This window comes from Strigops habroptila, chromosome 1 (assembly GCF_004027225.2).
Source record: "Strigops habroptila isolate Jane chromosome 1, bStrHab1.2.pri, whole genome shotgun sequence".
NCBI classification, from domain to species: Eukaryota; Metazoa; Chordata; class Aves; order Psittaciformes; family Psittacidae; genus Strigops; species Strigops habroptila.
In genome coordinates, this window is record NC_044277.2 from 42,611,473 (window position 1) to 42,631,547 (window position 20,075).

Sequence of the window (20,075 nt, forward strand, 5' to 3'; positions counted from 1 at the left end):
ATTCATTATTACAACATGAATAGTGGTGGATTCCTTCATACATGTTTGATTTTAATATCCAAATCTGTGGGAATCCCTGTGGCATTTAACAGAACAAAATTAAACATCAATTACAAGGTCATAGAAGGGAATTTAAAAGGTTCTTTATCCAAAAAATTTTTCACATTAATTTATTATCAAACAAATAACACTTTCCAAGGTTTCAAACATTGTCTGACTCCAAAATAATGATGATTTAATTTGTGCTCAGTTTGTAAATATGCTGCTGTATACACAAGAACTACTCCCACAGTTTATCATGTTGCTTCTCCATTATTAGAATTTCCCCATACCTCACCGCATATGAACTTACTTAACTTAAAATGTTATTGTATCAGGTGGAAAGAGAGAAAGAGAGCCTATTCTAGGAGCTGCAGAAATTGAAAGAAATGTGGGCAACAGAAAAGCATGTCAAGTCTCTGTCAATGAGAAACATGATGGGAACTTGGCAGGAGCCCCACAGTCAGTATCTTTCTCTTATACACAATTCTCCCTTTCAATTTCTAATACAGATAGGCCAATTAGAAAGGCAAATCCCTTGTTCCTTTCAGCTGCCCACCTCTCTCAAAGTAGTACTTCCTCTCAGGTAAACATATTTCAACATAAAAAAGCTGATATGTAAACATTTTCCTTTTTAACATGCAGATACTCAGAGGTTGAAGATTTAGTCCTCACTGAAAGGCTTTGCCAGTGTAACTGCTGCTAATGATTATGAGATTTTTTCATTGGGAGGCATAGACACAGTGTGACAAAAGCATTCTTAACATCCATCCTTCACCTCTGATTTTATGTACATCTTTGATAAACATATTAATTCTTATTTTGTGTCAAAAGCATTTCAATTAATGAATTTTTCAATCACCAAACAGCTGAAGAGACAAAGCTCTGGGCTAAAATCCCGAATGTCTAGATACAACAGCTTTTAAGCATCTCTTCTCCAGAAGGGATCAAGTGGAAAAGCTCTGATTATTTTTTCCTGAAGAAGAACGTGGGCTCAAAAAGAAGTGGTAAAGCCTAAGAACACATCCATGGCCTTGAATCCAGGGGCTGCTCACCCGCATCAGGGCTCTGTGGTGCCAGCTGGAGCCTGAGCCTCTCCTGCAGTGGGAAAGGCATCAGGTCCTTCCTGGTGATCACCCCAACCACTTGGTTCTGCGGGTCAACAACAGTGAGGTGGCGCAGCCCCAGGGTGCGAAAGATGATGTAGGTGCGTTGCAGCGAGAAATGAGCTTGGACTGACATTGCAGATTTGTTTATGTACGGCTCCTGTAAGGCAAAGAGAGAAGACATAGGGAGAACACAAAAGCATGGGTGCATCCCTGCAACAGGGGTGGGAAAGAAACGCAGAGGAAGGAGGCCAGAGAGAGAGGTTGCATGCTTGAAGGACAGGAGCCAATAAGAACATTAGTTCTTCTCTCCTTGTTCTCCATCCCCAATTATACCTAAACCATCAGGAAATACCATAGTAAAAAACACTTTCTGAACCATCAGGTTCACTCTAAATAAACTATTACGACTGGAATGTACCCAAATCTCACAGGCTAGAAAAGCAAAGTTGAGTTCCATTGATATGGTCTGAGTTTTTACTTGGAAATAGTCAGTGACCCCAGTATTTATTAAGTCTTAAGATACTTTATAGCTGCTATCTCATTATACAACCATTTATGACATCCTGTAATATTTTGCAATAAATGCTTATAAAAGTCAATTCACATAGTAACATAGACTGAGAGGAAGAGGACAAAGAAAGTAAGCATATGGCTTTGAGAAGAAGAGTGCCTGCAAGTACTAAGTGCTGGTCACTGAAAACTATGAGGGCTATAACTGTTTCTTGATAGGAACAGAGCTAAAGACCATTTTATTGTTAACCAAGCTGGTCTTTATAGCTTATATAGGTGTTCACTTAGCTTTCGCTTTTCACATAATTCTCCGGTATCCTTCTTATGTCTTGGCCAGTTCTGTCAAAGAAGGTGTATTATGCTTTCCATGTGTATCCTTCCCCAGACAGAGGAAGAATGAAACAAAGACATGATAAAATAATATAAATAAGTGCACAGTATAGAGGGACACATCTCTTTTCCCTCTTTCATTTACATGACTGATGAAACATTCAAAGATATAAAAGAGGAAAAAAAAAATAAAGGTAAAAAGGTTTCCACATATACCACATATAATTCTGCTGTGGAGCTCACTGCCACAGGAAATCACTACACCCAAGAACTTCACAATGGCTATTTCTGTGTATATCAGAAACAGAGCTTTCATGAGTGATAATAAGTTGTTGGAAGGGATGCTAAACTTTGTGCTTCAGGGGTCACATCAGGTACTAAAAAGTTAGGTATCAATGTGAAACCTAATTGAGTGCAATAGGTTTCCCATAACAAAAAAGCTGTATGACCCAGTGGCACAAGAAATGAACTGGGTCTTAGTTGAGCTGGCTTCTACTCCCATGTATGACTTCTTGAACTTTGGAAAGCCATGTGTCCTGTCTCCCCATCTATTAAAAGGAAACTTTTAAACCAAACCAGATAATGGATATTAGGAGCATTGCGGGTTTTATAACTTTTCTCTCCTTCTAGCTATATTCTAGCTATATAAAGCAAAGAATTCAGGCTAGATGGATCTCAAAATCAGCCCATCTTATTTACACATGAGTAAACAGGAGCAGATTTTATATCTTTTTAAATAAAATCCATCTGAATTAAGCTCACTGGCCTGGATTTCCTAGTGTCCCCCTACCTTGGTTTCCGTGCTGTAGACTGAAAATTCTCCAAGGCAGAAACTACATTTATTTTGTTTATAACATATTTATTTTAGGCCTTATTCAGTATACCAAACACATTATTGCTTTTGGACCCAGTATTTTAGTACAGTATTTAGGAAATAAATGTGGCGATGTCATAGCAGGGATTAAAGGGAAAAAAAAAAAAAAGGAAAGAGGCAAGAAATATAGCTTTATTTATAAGTTGATGTATAGGCACTGTACTGTAATGGAGCCTAAAATCTCAAAAGCGTTGCTTTATATTTGCTTTATAGGACTATAAGAGCCAAATAATGACATTTAAATGATCTATTCCATTAACATTGTATCATTTTGTCAATCTGGAATGTATTTTAATCAAAAAGCCTCCTTGAAATGGTCTCCTTTGTTGTATTTTCTTTTTGGCTCATTTTATCAACATCTGTTATGTTTATACAATATGAATTAAAACTTGGGAATGCTGTTTGTACTCAGCTACTTTTGTTGAGAATGTAACGTCGCAGGATTGGCAGTGTTTATGTAAATCAGTGCGGCTGACACAGCCATCATAAACAAATGAGAAAATATAACAAACACATTGTTCATGGAGGAAATGTTTGTTTTTAGAGTTGGCTTCAGTCTTACCAGATTGATGAAGAGTTGCTGATACCGGGGATCTGTAGTGTAGCGATTCAGCAGCGTGGTTAGGCGCGACGGATTGGGCAGCTTCTCCACTGTTATCTGGAATAGGCAACAATCCATTTCTCTTTCCTTCTGTGCTGCACGTTAGAACCCAGGGTTCAAAAGCTTCCCAGTTTGGCTCCTAAGAAAAAGTTTTCTAGCAGAGCTACACTGGCACAGCTTGTACAAACTTTATACATTCTTTTACCAATAAAGGTTAAATTAGCAATCTAAAATAAAACACTCTTTACTTACAAAAAGACTTTTTTCCCCTTAGCGTAACTGTATCTCTGTTAAGACAATGTAAATTATATTGGCTTAGGGGTGAGGTTTTTCACGCTGTGAAGATTCACACACTAAGTGGTAATTATATGATAACATAGTGCAGAAAAATGCAAAACTGCAAAACTGCAGTAACAAAACTGCTATCAGCCATCAGCTTGAGCTTCAGCCCTCTTCCATAGCAGTACCTATTTCTATCCTGGCACCTCATCCCATACGTAGTTGCCATCAACATTGTTTTGCCAGCCAGATTTCCATGTGGAGACCAAGGTTCAGTAATATATGATGACTTTCCAGTTGTGCCTGTATAAATTGCTCAAAGCTACACATTACCAGTCTTGCCTTGGTAACACACGATTTTCTTCTACCACGCTTAATGTTTACTATTCCTAAAAATCTTTTAGTCATCTATCAAAGAAAAGAATGCTACATGCTTTTCAAGTTTGAAAGCTTTTATAAACACTCATCATTCAGAGAGGTGCGATGCCATAGAGAATTAAATATTGTAATAATTCTGCTATCCATAGAGAAGTTGAGAGAGAGAAGATTGGAACAGCCTATCTGAACAAGGGAACTCTTTGCCAGCAGTCTTGCACAATTTCCAGAGTCTGAGTGGCATTACAGTTTATGACAACCGTCCCTGAAAGATTTCTGGTCATCCTTTAATTTAAATTGTACCTGACCACTTTTTTATCTCAATCACATATATTTCTTCATTCATGGAGAATTTATCCTGGATCACCCAATATACATGCTGATTAAACAAGGGAAGAACTGGAAGAAGAAAGGTTACCTTCTCATAGGAGAGAAGATGAGAGGAGGAGAAAGACTCATCATTTGTCTCTGGTTCAAAGATGTGCTCATTCTCCAGCAGCATGCACAGCTCAAACCTAAGGTTAGAGAAGAGGACTACAGTCATTATAAGCAAGCACACAATGCTTTAGCATCAGATATATAATGGTACCTCAAATACTGTGTGCAGGTTTGGGCACTTCAGTATAAGAAGGACATCAAACTATTAGAGTGTGTCCAGAGGAGGGTGGCCAAGGTGATGAAGGACTCGAGGGCAAGACTTACAGAGAGTACCTGAGGTCACTTGGCCTGTTCAGCTTGGAGAAGGCCAAGGAGTGACCTCATCACAGCCTACAACTTCCCCAAGGTGGGGAGCAGAGGGGGAGGTGTTGATCTTTCTCTGGTGACCAGCGATAGGAATGAAGCTGCACCAGGGGAAGCTCGGGTTGGACACTAGGAAAAACTTCTTCACTGAAAGGATGGTCAGTCACTGGAACAGGCTCCCCACAGTAAAACGGTCACGGCATCAAACCTATCAGAGTTCAAGGAGCATCTGGATGACGCTCTTAGTCATATGGTTTAGTTTTAGATAGTTCTGCGAGGAATATGGAAATGGACTCTGTGATCCTTATGGGTCTCTTCCAACTTGAGATGTTCTATGATTCTAGAGTGTTAGTGGGCTGATCACATATCTAAGTTTCCTAAATTTCCATTAGCAATAGCAGCATCACAGTGGTGGTGTATAGTTTAAGTCTGGCTAATTAGATTAAAAGATATCATCTATCCTACATGTTGTTCTTGATCTCACTCAACCTGCTTGGAAGGACCAGCTTATGCACTATCTGGTTTGCACCCAAAAAGATACTAATAATAAGCAAATACAATTATCTGAATATAATATAGCCTGTTGTTCCTTCCCACATCCTTCTTAAGTAACATCTATATTAAAACACAAGATCTGCAAAAAATTCATGTCATATTTTAAATCATCAGTGAAACCTTCTCTTAAAGTACTGCACTTTAGAGTTCATTAAGACATTTCATATTCTTGCTTAGTCATGTGAAAATTGATATTTTTATCAATTATTATATCATTTCAAACCTTTCCTTAGAGTTTTCCCCTTCTACAGTGCCCACAAAGCCTCAACAAGCAATAACTTAAAATTATCATTTATAACTTAGTGTTTCCTTGCTAAATATACACACACTTTATCCACACTACCCACTTAGAATCATAGAATCATAGAATCATAGAATCGTAAGGGTTGGAAAGGACCTTAAGATCATCTAGTTCCAACCCCCCTGCCATGGGCAGGGACACCTTGCCCTAAACCACGTGGCTCAAGGCTCTGTCCAACCTGGCCTTGAACACCGCCAGGGATGGAGCATCCACAACCTCCCTGGGCAACCCATTCCAGTGCTTCACCACCCTCACTGTAAAGAACTTCTTCCTTATATCTAGTCTAAACTTCCCTTGTTTAAGTTTGAACCCATTACCCCTTGTCCTACCACTACAGTCCCTAAGGAAGAGTCCCTCCCCAGCATCCTTGTAGACCTCCTTCAGATACTGGAAGGCTGCTATGAGGTCACCACGCAGCCTTCTCTTCTCCAGGCTGAACAGCCCCAACTTTCTCAGCCTGTCTTCATATGGGAGGTGCTCCAGCCCTCTTGTCATTCTCGTGGCCCTCCTCTGGACTCGCTCCAACAGCTCCATGTCCTTTTTATGTTGAGGACACCAGAACTGTAGGCAGTACTCCAAGTGATGTCTCACGAGAGCAGAGTAGAGGGGCAGGATCACCTCCTTTGACCTGCTGGTCACGCTTCTTTTGATGCAGCCCAGGATACGGTTGGCTTTCTGGGCTGCAAGCACACACTGCTGGCTCATGTTAAGCTTCTCGTCAACCAACACCCCCAAGTCCTTTTCTGCAGGGCTGCTCTGAATCTCTTCTCCGCCCAGCCTGTAGCAGTGCCTGGGATTGCCCCGACCCAGGTGTAGGACCTTACACTTGGCTTGGTTAAACTTCATAAGGTTGTCATCGGCCCACCTCACAAGTGTGTCAAGGTCCCTCTGGATGGCATCCCTTCCCTCCAGCGTATCAACCGAACCACACAGCTTCCAGCCTTTTATCTTACATTTAGATAACAAACACCTTGGAGACCACCACAAAGCTTTTTGTTTTGCAACATACTTAGCATCGTGTTAGCCCTGGTCTGTGATTACAACTAGGAGCTACTACGGTAGTACAAAGATGAGCAACACACTGCTAAATGATGTACTTGAGGGGCCGAGAAGAGCAGACACACAATCTTCATTAGGGCATCAGAGAAATACAACTGAGGTACAAAGTGGCTTTTGTGACTGGAACACCAAGTATAAGCTAGGTATTTTTCAAATAAATATTTTTGTATCTGAAAATATTGATTTGTTAAAACCAAAACTTGTTATAGGAATTTACTAGTTTTAACATAATGTCTCCTGGGAAAGATTAGTCTGCTTCAAGGTGGGATTAACACTCCACAGCAGAGGACTTACGCTAAGACAATGTTCCTGCCAGATCCAAAAGCTGGTGGTTAGTGCCTAGGGACAGGATATGGAAGAACCAGGTTCAAGCCCTTTATCTACACTCTCCTTCATAACAAGCAGATTAGTGGCTATGTATGGCATGTCTTAATTTCTCCTGTGGAGGGGTTCCATGCTGAATAAACACAGACCTGTACACCCAGGTCCCCTATATTCCCATTTGCTGGCCTAACCAGCAGGCTATTTGCCATTCTATTGTTTTCTTTCCAAACAGCCTCCCTTTCACTATTCTATACTTCTTTGTCCTGCATTTGATGAAACTGAATCAAAACTGTAAAGAGTGCAAATAAACCCAGTAAGCTAATTATGAAATACCATTGAGCCCTCACCCACGAAGAGGTAATATTAAACTAGTTTCAAAAGTATTACATTAAACTGCAGTTTCACATGTTTTGGGTCTTTTATATAGTCCAACTTTTCTCCAGCCTGAAACCAAGATGCTCTGGGCGCATCTACCTCCACATTTGAGTTCAGATCTGGAACACACAATTGAAGAAAACTATCCTATCACTTCCAGCTCCTGTTGGTTAGCATTGTAGAACAGTCTCCTTTCTCCTGAAACAGTCAGCTGTTTTACTCTGTAGATCCAGTCTTGAAATCTGCATTTTATTAATGCTAAAATGGCTTTGGTCTCTCACCTAAAGTTCTCAAGAGGATTTATGAGTAAGTATGCCTCTGGCTGGGATACAGGTATCATCCTTTTACAGGTGAAGACCCGAGTATGAATGTAACTTCAGGGAAAACATCAGTTCTGAAGAAAATCAGTGGCACAGCCAGGAATACAGGAGACTGTCACCTGCTCCCACTTTTAAAGCACATCCCATTCATAGGACAAACAAGGAATTCAGTATCATTCATAACTATTGTCTCAATTTAATATCTGACTGGCTTTGGTTCTCATAAATTCTCTTTCAGATTACTAAGGAAAGTACAACACAGCATCAGAGCTAACTGCTGAGAGAACTCCACTGAGGAAATACTTTGCCCTGGACTCACATCTTCCCTCCTGGGAAAGTCACTGGCTCACTAAGGCTCTTGCCATGTGCATGCCAGCATAAGGACATGTTGCATAGACAATTAATGGACTTGGGTTGGAGGACAATGATGAGAACACACTAACAGTATAGGCATGCTACAACGTGCAAGATCTATTCTCCTCAGGCTACATTTGGAGGAAGAAAGGGAATAAAACACAATATACTCATAATATATTCACTGCAGCAGAGGACATGGAGAAGAAATAAATCCAGTCATGCTCTGTGAATTATCCTTGGTGCATTACACACTTTGTTCTGCTGGGATCTCTAAAGGTTGACATTTTATGGTCCTTCACAAACAGGTCTGCAATTGTTTTAAGTGAGATATAAATACACAGATCTAAATTCGGCTCCTAGATCATCATATGTACGATTCCAAGAAGTCGATTTCAAGGATGATCACTGGGCCAAGAATACTCTCAAGACTTTAATCCTAACATGAATATATAGACATCAAGTGTGAAAGTTACGATCCACCCTGATCCTTTGCCAGACTCTGTATTCAGGTCCAAAACACTGTACAGCCTGTCCATAGTCCAGACTTAACCATTTTCCACTTGAACATCATGGGCTGGAATTAAAAAACCAGCAACATTCACCAGGAGCTGAAAGAGCAGAAACATTTGCTCATCACCAATGCTTTGTTGGCCGGTTTTGGCAGCTTGCAATTTGGTCGGCACCACTCTTAACTAAACCCAGCAGGGAGTCACTTAACATTGCTTAGAGAAGTGTGAGAGAAATTTGGCTGGTCAAAAAAAAAAGCACACACAAACACAATGAAGGAAATCATTGGAACATTTCTGATAAGAATCCAAGCCTATTGAAAACTGCCATATTCAAGAGAAAAATGAACATACATTATTTCACTTGGACTTCCAGAAGTCATGCTTCAGAGGTATAACAACATCAGTCTTTGATGTTACATATAACATCCTTCCTATCACATCATCAAGCCTTAGAAAGCAGACCAAACATGTTTCTTGCACTATTTTGTGAATTTTAACAGGAAGTGCAAGGATTCAGACTTGGACTCTGCAATTGTTCGTTTACTCTTTATTTATTTAAGAAGGAAGAAAACCCTTAAGTAGGGAATATCATTTCAAAGATACCCTGGCAAGGCACTGCAGTAGTTTCATATGCTCTATCTGTTATAAAGTATGCATCATGAAGATACACCTAATTAAGATAACACATTATTATCCCAATATCCACATGTCAGATTTGGCATGGGAGTCAGGAATGAAAAGTATCTGACAGCTGATTGTGTCACTCTTCTGGTCAAGATGGCCAATTATCTGAGGAAACTACAAATTCTAAATATTGGGGCAGTGACATAAAAGGAACTGCACCTCCAAAGTAGCTGCAAATGAACAGAAGGAAGATTAAAAGGTGATGTCACTGGCAAAAGCATTCAGGGCATGACTCTTCCAAACTGAATGGATAAAACTGCTACACAGTGGGGCAGGGAAAAGAAGCAGGATTAGAGAACCTGAAGCATCAGCTTTAGCATGCTTCAGAAAGCTTTAGGCTTATTTCTCCTGCATTAATCCACCAGAAGTACCTGCATTGTTTTTAGTCTTGAGCTGACTATATCTGACGTTTTGGCCAAAATCCAACTCAGTCATTTTTCCTGACTTCAAATAGTGCTGTGCCTTTTTTTTAACTGTAAAAAAAAAAAGAGTATTCTGCATTTGGTGAGCTAGACAGTAGATAAGGACTAGGTCATCACATACCAAAAGTCCACCAAGTCTTAGTCTTACACAGCAACAGCTCAGGGTAACAGGGTTGTTTCAGGTTAGGCATTACTGCTTGCTTAATATTTCATTCTTCAAACGAAGAAGAACAAAATTTGCATGAATTTGTGGCATTTTACTTACAAGATGATAAAAAGGTCATTATCAAGTACGGGACTGAGGTTTTCCAGGGAAAACATCAAATCCTGTCCATGCCACAGCCTTTCGAAAGATGTTGAATAAATATTTAATCTCTAGACCTCTGTTTTTCAGATCTACAAAACAGGGATTTCTTCTACCTCAGGGCTGGTAGGTTTTGAGGTTAATATTCATTACTTAAGTTGCCAGCTGTCTGGTTTTATGGACACAATTATTGGGGTGAATGAGCAGACAGTAAGCCCACAGCCTCAACATGAAAATGCAAAGGCATCTGTTAATAAATTGTAAATGCAAACTTAGCATTTCAAACCTACACAAAGGCTAGATTTTAGAAAAGGATGAAATCTTAGGATCAGATTTGTATTTCCCTACAAGCTGGCTTGTTACCAGGCAGATTTTCAATTTCAGAGGAACCTACCACACATTTAAATGACAGGACAAGTATGTGATCAGTCTTTCCATTCACACACCAGTTTTTCCCATGCCTATATTTGATTTCAACATTTAACAACACTCTGCACTTGCCTGAAAGCCACCCACGTGCGAGGCTGCATACGTTTTTAATTTGGCTTTTTGAGTTAGCACACAGCCTCTGCAACACTCCAGTTTTCCCTCCAAAGGGCTCTGTCACAAAGTCCTACAGCACCTGCATGATTATTTGTGTGGCCAAACAGACCCACTAATTTTAAAAGTATCATACAATGTTGTTCTTTGGAAGGAAGTTTTTGCACTCTGGATACGAAATAAAACCACTGCCACGGACTCTATAAACCTTCCTCCATCTGTGTTATTCATGAGCTGCAGTGCCCCAGGACCCTGACAATACATGGGAGGATCATAACATCAAGGGCTTTTGTTGAAAGTGCTGGATTCCATTTATTTTAATAGGCAAGATTACTGTATAGTGTATCATTGAAATTAACTGGATCAGCTTTTCAAAAGCAGGAGTCCGGACAGTAAAAACAAACAATGTGCTGACAGACTCTACCCTCTAACATGAAAACCAAGTAATCACAAAAGCACTTTGATATTGCCATCAGCTCCCTAGTCTGCACACCTAAAAATAGTCTTCAAGTCCCTAACGTGCTCCACCTCCCCATTTTTCTTCTTTGCTGGCTGAGTTTAGATGCAGCCTTCAAACCACTGCCAAAGGTGTTTCTAGCTTTGATCAGATCTGGTAGAATCACCATTGCCCAGAGCTTAGAGCAAAGCCACAGGGACGAGAAAAGGGGAAAGCTGCCCATGATCCTCTAGTAAGAAACAAAACCTCATTTTTATCTCCATTTATTGCATGAACTTTGCAGACTTCTGTGTTTGATTGGGTAACTTTGCATTCCTGTGATCTAAACTTAGCAACCTCTCCACAACAGTGCCATAAGGAACAGGCTCTCCAAGAAGCTTTCAAATCTCTTATCAGTTATTTCAAGAGTGCCAGCAGCAAGGCTGTTGCAATGTTAAGGTAGATATCGCTAAACTTGGTAATTAATTTATGAATTAAATGTTCCAGGTCTCAATTCACCTTTAACGTTCCATTTGTCCCTAAGCTGTTGCACTGCATTGCTTATTGAAGGCAAGTACTTCTCCTCTTACTAAGAAAAACAAAGGTATTGCCTTATTAAACAAGTGTGTGTGGATTCTGTGCGCATGTGTTCACGCACACGTCTTGAGAATAGTGTTTCATTAGTCCCAACTGGGAGGGCAGATTAAAGAAAAATTCCAGAAACCATACCTACGGCCTGACATATCTATGATATGTTGCAATGCTACATCTCCTTTCCCACAGCACATATCAATATGGTATGCTCAGCTTTACTGAAATGCTTAGCAGAAAGGATTCCTGACTCACAACCGTTTCTGTTCACTGGACTGGCCAGAGGCAAGTCATACCTAACAAAACTGCCATAAAATATACATACACACACCACTTTGGATCAATGATTTCTCTGCTAAAGGATGTTACTGTGTAATACAGCTTTAAGTTTTCAACTTTGTCATATTTTCTAAACTCTGATCTCTTCAATTTACTTTCAGTTATGTGACATTCCCCTTTAGCAGAGTGAAAGCATGCATTAGCTAAACAATGTGGTTTGGATTTAGTGTTCCCATGCATCATCGTGAAAATGTTTGTCTCAGCAATAGTGTCATTATTGTTACTGGGAACAGCTGTTCTACCATGTCTTCTGATTGTGGAAAGCAGAGTATCTTCCTTCCCATACCAGTTTACAGGGAGATCAAGCGGGATCATCAAGTAGGAGGTTTATGGGTACGCAGTGTTCTGTACCTGGCTTCCTACCACAGAGGAAACTAAAAGTGCAGCACAGCAAGAAGAGCAGCAAAATAAATACTGCAAATAGGCATGTAGTTTGGCTCCCTCCACTGGCAGTTCTTCTGACTCTGAATGGGGGACTAACCTGAGGCAGAAAACCTCTCAGGTGCAGTTCTCTGGCAGTTCAGCTCCATTAGACGTGACATCCTCTGAGTGAGAGTTTGCTGCTGATGAAGCGGATGTTTAATATGTCCCCTGAGTTTCTGAAGTGGAAAGATGTAACCCTGCTCATTCTCGCCAGTGCTCCCAGCCTCGCTGAAGTAAGTTTCCACATCCAGCTCTGTGTGAGCGATGGAGCCCCGCTGGGTTCACCAGGAGCGTCAGGGCAGCGATGCTCTGTGGGCCCATGCAGCATGGCTCTGGCCAGCTGGATGATTTTAAGGAAAGCTCACACAACTTAGAGCTGTTTGCGTGATTACACAGAGGAGCAGGTTCTAACTGACCTTTCAGAACAAGATCTTCAGAAGTAATTAGGCTTTAAGATGGATAAAATCTGTTTTCCAGAATATTAGACCTTTGAAACGTATGCAGATGGGAAGCCATGCTTTCAGTCACTAAGTGTTTCTGAAAGTTCAAGCCTCAATAACTTTTCAACTACATGAAGACCACAGCTTTCGAATAGATTTCTTTTCTGATTTAGAGCACAAAGCTCTATTTTTTGAAAGGATCTTAGATTCCCAGCTTTGTTCCCAAAACAGGAATTTGGCACTGAACGCTTCACTTGTAGCAAACAAACTTAGTTTGCATAAAGCAATTACAGAGTCAATACACTCCCGTGTAGCATATCAAAATGTGTAATAAAACAGTTCAAACAAACATGGTAAACGAAAAGGATTTTTGACAACTTTACCTACAATATTTTTATTGAAATTTCTTTTTGGCCCCAAAATAACAATTTCCATCAACCAACAAATGCTGAAGTTTCAGTAAACTTGATGGGTGGGAAGAGATGGGGTTTCCTAGGTGAAAAAATACACACAAAAATGCAGGCACAATGCCAGAAGTGTCACATCCTGTACAGAAGTAGCAGAAAACCAAGTTTTGCCCATTTCTGCTTAGACAGATCTATTTTGCACAGTCTGCTTACATAAGTCAAAGATATTGTGGTTTCTGCATAATTACTTTCTCCCAATCAAATTAAATCAAGGTAAAAAAAAACCCTTCAGCTAAAAGATAGACAAACAAAATGCAGAGTAATGTCTAACAGCTGTGTAGGTAGGAGTGCAAAGGCAAAAACAGGGAACCCAGGCTTCAGCCTTACTACAGGAGAGCTATGTGTGGTACAGATCTGAGAGGTTCAGGCATGAACAAGATGGCTTATTTGTTATGGTAAAATTCCCAAACAAGCTATTCAGTGGTATTCGTCAGCCCAGTAGTTTCTCCAGGAAAATTGTCTCATAGCTGTGTTCAAGGAAGAAATTAAGATTGCCGGGCAGCACTCCAGCTCTCTGCACCACTTCTCCTCAAATGAAAAGGAGGGGACAGATCCTGGCCTAACAAGACTTCAGCATCCACCTGCTTTTCTTTAGTGAATACTGGAGGATTTAACTGCAGCAGTACAGAAACCCTGCTCCTTCATTTTCCTTGGCAAAAGTGAAGTAAAGGCAAGAAAAGCCACCAACATCAGAACAGTTCCTGGGAGGAACATGGTATTCACCAGTCACAAATATGCAGGAAACCTGCATATAATAAGGGATAAAGAGTATCTTGGAAAAAAGCACCTACATAGAGAGCATGCTGTCATCCATTTTGATGGAAGAAATCAGAGGGTATACAAGTGTCACAACATGTGGAGGGAAGTGATCACTTGTGGGAGGATGTACAGTGTGGCAGAAAAGACATTGCTGATGACCATGAGATATCATCACCCTCCATGTTATATGCCAGGAAAAAGAAATTCATTACCTACAGCTTTTCTCCTCAAATTCTCCATGTCTCTGTTTTTACTGTGGTTTACATTATAAAGTAACCTCTGGCAAAGAAGATGGAGCAGCAAAACACAAGTGATGATGTGTCTAATCTCTTCATCATGTCAAAGAACCAATTCATTGCCCCACAATGGCCCTACACCAGTCCACTGTAATATACGCTGAAGTGAAAAATAGCTCTTTTTTCAGTTTTGGTCTCACAGAAATTAGACAGAAGCATAACTCCATCTTTTCCCAATGGAGGAAGATCTGGAGCCACAGGCTAGAGCAGCCAAGGCAAGAGAGAGCCAAGGGACCTCCCAACAACTCCTCAATATGCATTTACAGCCTCCTGCAGTGTCTCTGGCAGAAACTTCCTTGGAAGGCAGGCAGTAGTGCTATCCTCAGGTCTTTCTGAAGAATGAATTCCACCTAGTCAAGAGGGCATGACATTTAGGGCATGACATTTATAGCTCTCAGCAGACTCTGGGCTAACACATTCATAGCAGCCCAGCGTCCTTCCTGCGGTCACTGGGGGGAAACGGGGGAGGCATTTCAGCTGCAGTGCAAAAGAATAGCTTGTTTTATTTTGATGTGCAAGTACCATCATTACTGTGAGGAAAATGAAGGGAGGAAGCAAGTCCCTCAACCCTCTGCATTGTACACAATAAGTCAATCATCCCCATCAATGCCATGCATCAAGTTCACCAGCCACGCTTTCCTCAAACTGAATTCTGCAAGGGTTTCCCAGGCAAGCACAGAGCTCTGCCTATGGCAAAGTGTCAAATGTATTACTCTAAGGAGATCTTTGTTTTGGAAACTTGCTTCTCAGCTACAGTTTGCTTCCTCTTTAACAATTTTAAAGCCAAGGAGTTTTTCTTTAGTAGTTGCTTTTGCATTTAGTCTCTACTGCTTACTTAACTGGGGAAGATAACAGCTTCAGATTTAAGTTACTCATGTAAAAAATGTTTGGTGATCTCATCTTGATCCCTAATGAGTAACCATACAGATCACAAAGAGTAGGAGAAAAACCTGTCCCCACTAAGCAGATCTGGAAGGCAGGAGGGAGGAGAGGGGGGAAGGGATTGTTTGGGGGTTTTTGTAATAAAATTGGAATATCTAGGTGTTTGCTACAGGCCAAAACTGAGGTGTATTTCTAGGCCCGTGCAAGTTCCAGCCAACGTTGCTTGGCCACAATCCTTGCTTTTGTAAGAACTGACATTGACCTTTTCAATGGGGCAGAATCATTTGCGTGTACCACAAAACATAACAACACTCTGTCCTTGTACAGCAACTCTCATCACTACAGTTTCCAAGTGTGGGCAGGTACTGAATAGCTTTTACATTTGGTCCAAATTTACAGTGTTTCATCCATGCTTATTTCATGAGAAGAAATGGTGCAGAAAAACATAAATGAGAAACAGTATGAAAAAATTATGAGCTGCTGCTGCCTTCATGCAAACTTAGTACATTGTTTCTTTCCCTTCATTAGGTTGTTCCCCCTTCTTTTTAATCTAACAACAAGATTTTTGTACAAAAAAATAACAACCAGAAAACCAGAACCAAAACCCAACACATTTGAGAACCAATAATAAATAATGTCCAAGGCAACTCTCAAGAAAAACATCATGGCAATTATTTTTTGCATCTTCCCCAAGCCACCTTCTTTAAAATATGCCAGACAAGCCATATTTTCTCTGCTTTAACATTACTGATGTACAAGAAGAAAAAGTAACTTATTATTTTTCTGCATGTGCTCATGTCACCTCTACATGGGATTGCATTGGATCTCATAGGGTAAGAGGTTGAACAGCACCCTTCTCCTTTAAGGAATTTGCAGTATTTCCCATCTTGGTCTGAAGTTACGTGCTGCAAGAGATGTAATTTTATGAGTAAGATGGAAAACCCAAATCCTAACTGCTTATGGCTATGAGTACATTAATTCCATGACACATCACATTTTTGGAGGCTTGTTTCAGAGGATGGCTGCAGAGCATTCCCTTCCTGGTGTTGGTGAGAACAGCAGAACAACAAAGTCACCCATGGTCCCCCCTGGGGACAAGGCACCCAGAACTCATCACGCAAATACTCAGGCCACTGGGCACACACTGGGGCAAGAAGAGTGTCGTCAGAGCACCCCAGAATGCAATGCTTGCTCCCAGACAACGTCGCTGTATGGATTTCACTGGAGCGAGCAACCGAGTAGCCAAAAAAGCCATTTGCCACTTCTTTGTCAACCACTGAAAACATTATCTTGGTTTTACTCAAAGCAGCCTAACCACAGCTCATTTATGCTGAAAGCAACAACAAAACAAACTTTTTCATTCACCCCTTTTAAAAGGCTCTAACAGAATGTATCATAAAAGAGCTCTGGGGATTAAGCAAACCACAAGCCTACCAGAATTGCCAGGTAGCATCAGCTTTTCTCTAGAGGTGCCTGTCTTTGGAATGTGCTAATGATCAGCCTTCCATCCCCACTTTTTGCTTGCTCCCAGGCCACTTTGCTCTGCATTTCAAGAAACAATGGTATTTCCATAAACTCAGCATACTCCTCAGCAGCCTGGGACACTCACTGCAAGGAGATTTGGTGAATTAGTAAGGAAATGATGAGTTTATAAATTGAATTTAAAAGGAACTTTGGCTTTATCAGTTAGTGTGCTTTCTAGTTTTACTGCCATGGACAGCGGAGACCTAAAAAAATCACACTAGTTTATGCCAAGTAAAATCTCCAAACTGGTGCACACTGCAGACTAACACTCAGAATTTTATGCTTTAGTGCGTTAGCACAATTCTTATTAATAATATTTATGATAGCATCACCACGAGGGAACAAGTATACATATCATCTACAAGTATATGATACTGCACTTACTGATGTCATTACTCATGCAGGCCACTGTGACCCAAACAATTTCCGATGTACAATTGTCACTGCAAGCAGATATTTCTCTTCCTAAAAGGTTCAAACTGTTTCACTTGCCAGTGAAGCAAGTTCATAGTTTTTATTAAATATTCATTCCCTTCCCATCTTCGTGCTCCAGAAGGGCAGCTGACCACACTGCTATGAGGTAAGTTCATGTGATCCAGCTGCCTGTGGTTCACCCTTGAAAATTTGTTATAAATCAGGCAAGCAGACAAGTCCTAACCAAATTTCCACTGATGATGCTCGGATAGCATTTTCCCCCATCCAGATCAACAGAAGAAAATACTTTTATCCTTGTTTGCTCACAGACAGCTCCCAACCACTACGCGGTCAAACCAGAAGGGGATAAAGAAAAAAATTCTCTACAAGAAAAGATATAGAATATCACAGTCATTCAGGACAAAAGACACCATGCAAATGATGAAAGATTATGATACTACAGTACAACATTGGCCATGTGTTTGTATTACAGTTACTGGAAGCATAATTCATATGGCTTTGCTGTGTGAACTGCTATGCAGTAGGAGTTGAGTGTGCATCTTCTCCTTTCCTCTAGGATATTCAAGGTGGAAATTAAGTCACCGCCTCTCCCACTCATGACCCACCATTCGAAGGACAGTCTTAAGATCCCTTCCTGAAAGGGTGAATTGACTCTTGTAGTCGTATGAAATGCAGTACCATAAATACTTCATTTATCAGGAGATTTTATATGCCTTGGGAGAATCCCCCGTATGGCAAGGATTCCTTTAGTCTAATTCTTGTTTACCCTAGCATGTTACTGCCAGTGACTTTGTTGCTTATCTTGTCTGTGATATGATTTATGTTAACTCATTTCCTGTAAAAGCATACACTAATAAAATGAAAAAAACTGGGAAGAAAGAATGGGACAGCTCTGAATTGGCATGGGACGTTTCCTGAGTAACTAGATTCAAATCCTTTTAAATTCCTGTTTCAGTGAACCTTTAAGGCTTTGAAGAGCAATTTTCCCTTTTTCTACAGTTCCCGTAAGATCATTTCTTTGGTGCTGTTTCAATAAATCCCTGATGCAATAACCTTGTACTAGAAAGGACCCAGGTCCTTTCTTTAAAGGACACCTGCTGTTCATGCTAAAGAAAGTAGGAACAAATTTCGCATCCACCCCAGGTAATCTTCACAAACAGATGCTTAAAATAAAAATCTTATATATGGCCAGAAACATCATACAACATCAATTTGATAGCATTTTTACCTTTTAATAGTTCCCTGGAGCACCTCTGGATGTTCTGGCTTAGGCCTGCAAACCACTGGGAATCCGCCATGGCTTGTACTTGCAAGAAGCCGAGCCAAGGAGGCAATGTTTTCCTTCAGGTGAAGGACTCTGACGCCAGGCTCCATGACATCCCTGGCAGAGAACAATTCCAGGTTCAACCTGAAAGACACAAAGCAGACAGCCAAAGGATTATTTAGTAAACAGGAAATGAGGCGTACTGCACCACGTTAGCATTTGACGAGTTTATAATGTGTTAGTAAATTACTTCAAGATGGAAATCAATCTATCTGCTTTATTTGCAAATGTAAAAAAAAATGTAATTACCCAATAAAAGTGCTTATCAAGCATTGCCTTTCTTTGTGTCAGATACATGATAAATTCAACCATATGCATAACATGGTCATCCTAGACAGGATGTCATAAGACTCATTTATCTGCATGACTTTTCACATTAAAAAAAAGACTGCTAATCTGAGCTGAAATCCTCTGGAATTTTGGCTGATATCAAATAGTTTCAAGTTAAGCACTCTGGAAAAAAATAGGCTTATGCTTATCATTGCAATAGGGGTTTTTTTGCAGCAGTAGCAACTAGAAAGACCCCTCAAAGATAGCTTACAAATCATACATGGATATTTTTTCTAGTATTTTCTAACACCTTTCAGGTTCTAGAGAAAGTTTCAGGAAAGAAAGAGGAACTCTTCATCAGGAACTGTAGTGTATGCAGGACAAGGGGTAACGGGTTCAAACTAAAACAGAGGAAATTCAAGTTAGATATAAGGAAGAGGTTCTTTACTGTGAGGGTGGTGAGGTACTGGAACAGGTTGCCCAAAGACATGGCAAATGCTCCATCCCTGGCAGTGTTCAAGGCCAGGTTGGACAGAGCCTTGGGCTACATGGTCTAGGGTGAGGCACCTCTGCCCATGGCAGGGGAGTTGGAACTAGATGATCTTAAGGTCCTTTCCAACCCAAACCAGTCTATGATTCCATGATTCTATAAATATGAGCATATAAATTGAAAAACATGTACTCACTATTTCTGACAGTAAGGTGAAATAAGAAATACTTTCTCAAAATTCAGAGGTAATTTCCAATGCAATTACAGTAAGTCGGATTCTTGTAACTGAATGAAATGCTCTAGTTTCAAGCTTTTTTTATACTTTCTATTTTCAAAAAAAATACGTTAACTATTCTGTCTGTCATCTGGACACACCATAAACCAGAATCTCCTGTTCAGACACAGGCTGACACAAACCACAGACAGAGACAACTGGAGCATAAATTTGCCCACATCCTGTTTTACCAATGTACCTTTCATCCCTGTGGTAAAAGCAACTCTTTCCATATGCTGTTAATTATTGTCCTCCCTCCTGAGAGATACAAGATTGTTTTTTCAAGCCAGTTACTCTGATGGCTTGTGATGTGACCACCAGCCTAAGAGTAACTGAACTAAGAAGACAATGCACTTCACACATGGCATCTACACAGCTGTGAAACAAGTTTCTTCTTCTAAACTGGGACGGATTTAAACGAATTGTGGAAAAGAACAGTCTTATATGCGTCAAATCACGTCATACCCATCCCCAGTGATATGAAACAGACTGCAGGCAATGAAAATTTGGAATACCA

The 20,075-nt window shown here is 40.4% G+C and overlaps 1 protein-coding gene across 1 annotated transcript in view; it reads right to left on the bottom strand.

Annotated features, from left to right (window-relative positions):
- Positions 1–223: 223 nt before the first annotated feature.
- The window catches only part of LOC115609724 (chloride channel protein D-like), a 77,669-nt gene continuing 57,817 nt past the window's right edge, over positions 224–20,075 (bottom strand). The window contains exons 13-17 of the mRNA XM_030490327.1: positions 18,429–18,608; positions 4,536–4,632; positions 3,425–3,520; positions 1,095–1,305; positions 224–1,015 (exon numbers count right to left, since the gene is read on the bottom strand). Of these exons, the coding sequence (XP_030346187.1) occupies positions 987–1,015; positions 1,095–1,305; positions 3,425–3,520; positions 4,536–4,632; positions 18,429–18,608 (613 nt within the window). The 3' untranslated portion in view covers positions 224–986. The remainder of the gene's footprint in view (positions 1,016–1,094; positions 1,306–3,424; positions 3,521–4,535; positions 4,633–18,428; positions 18,609–20,075) is intronic.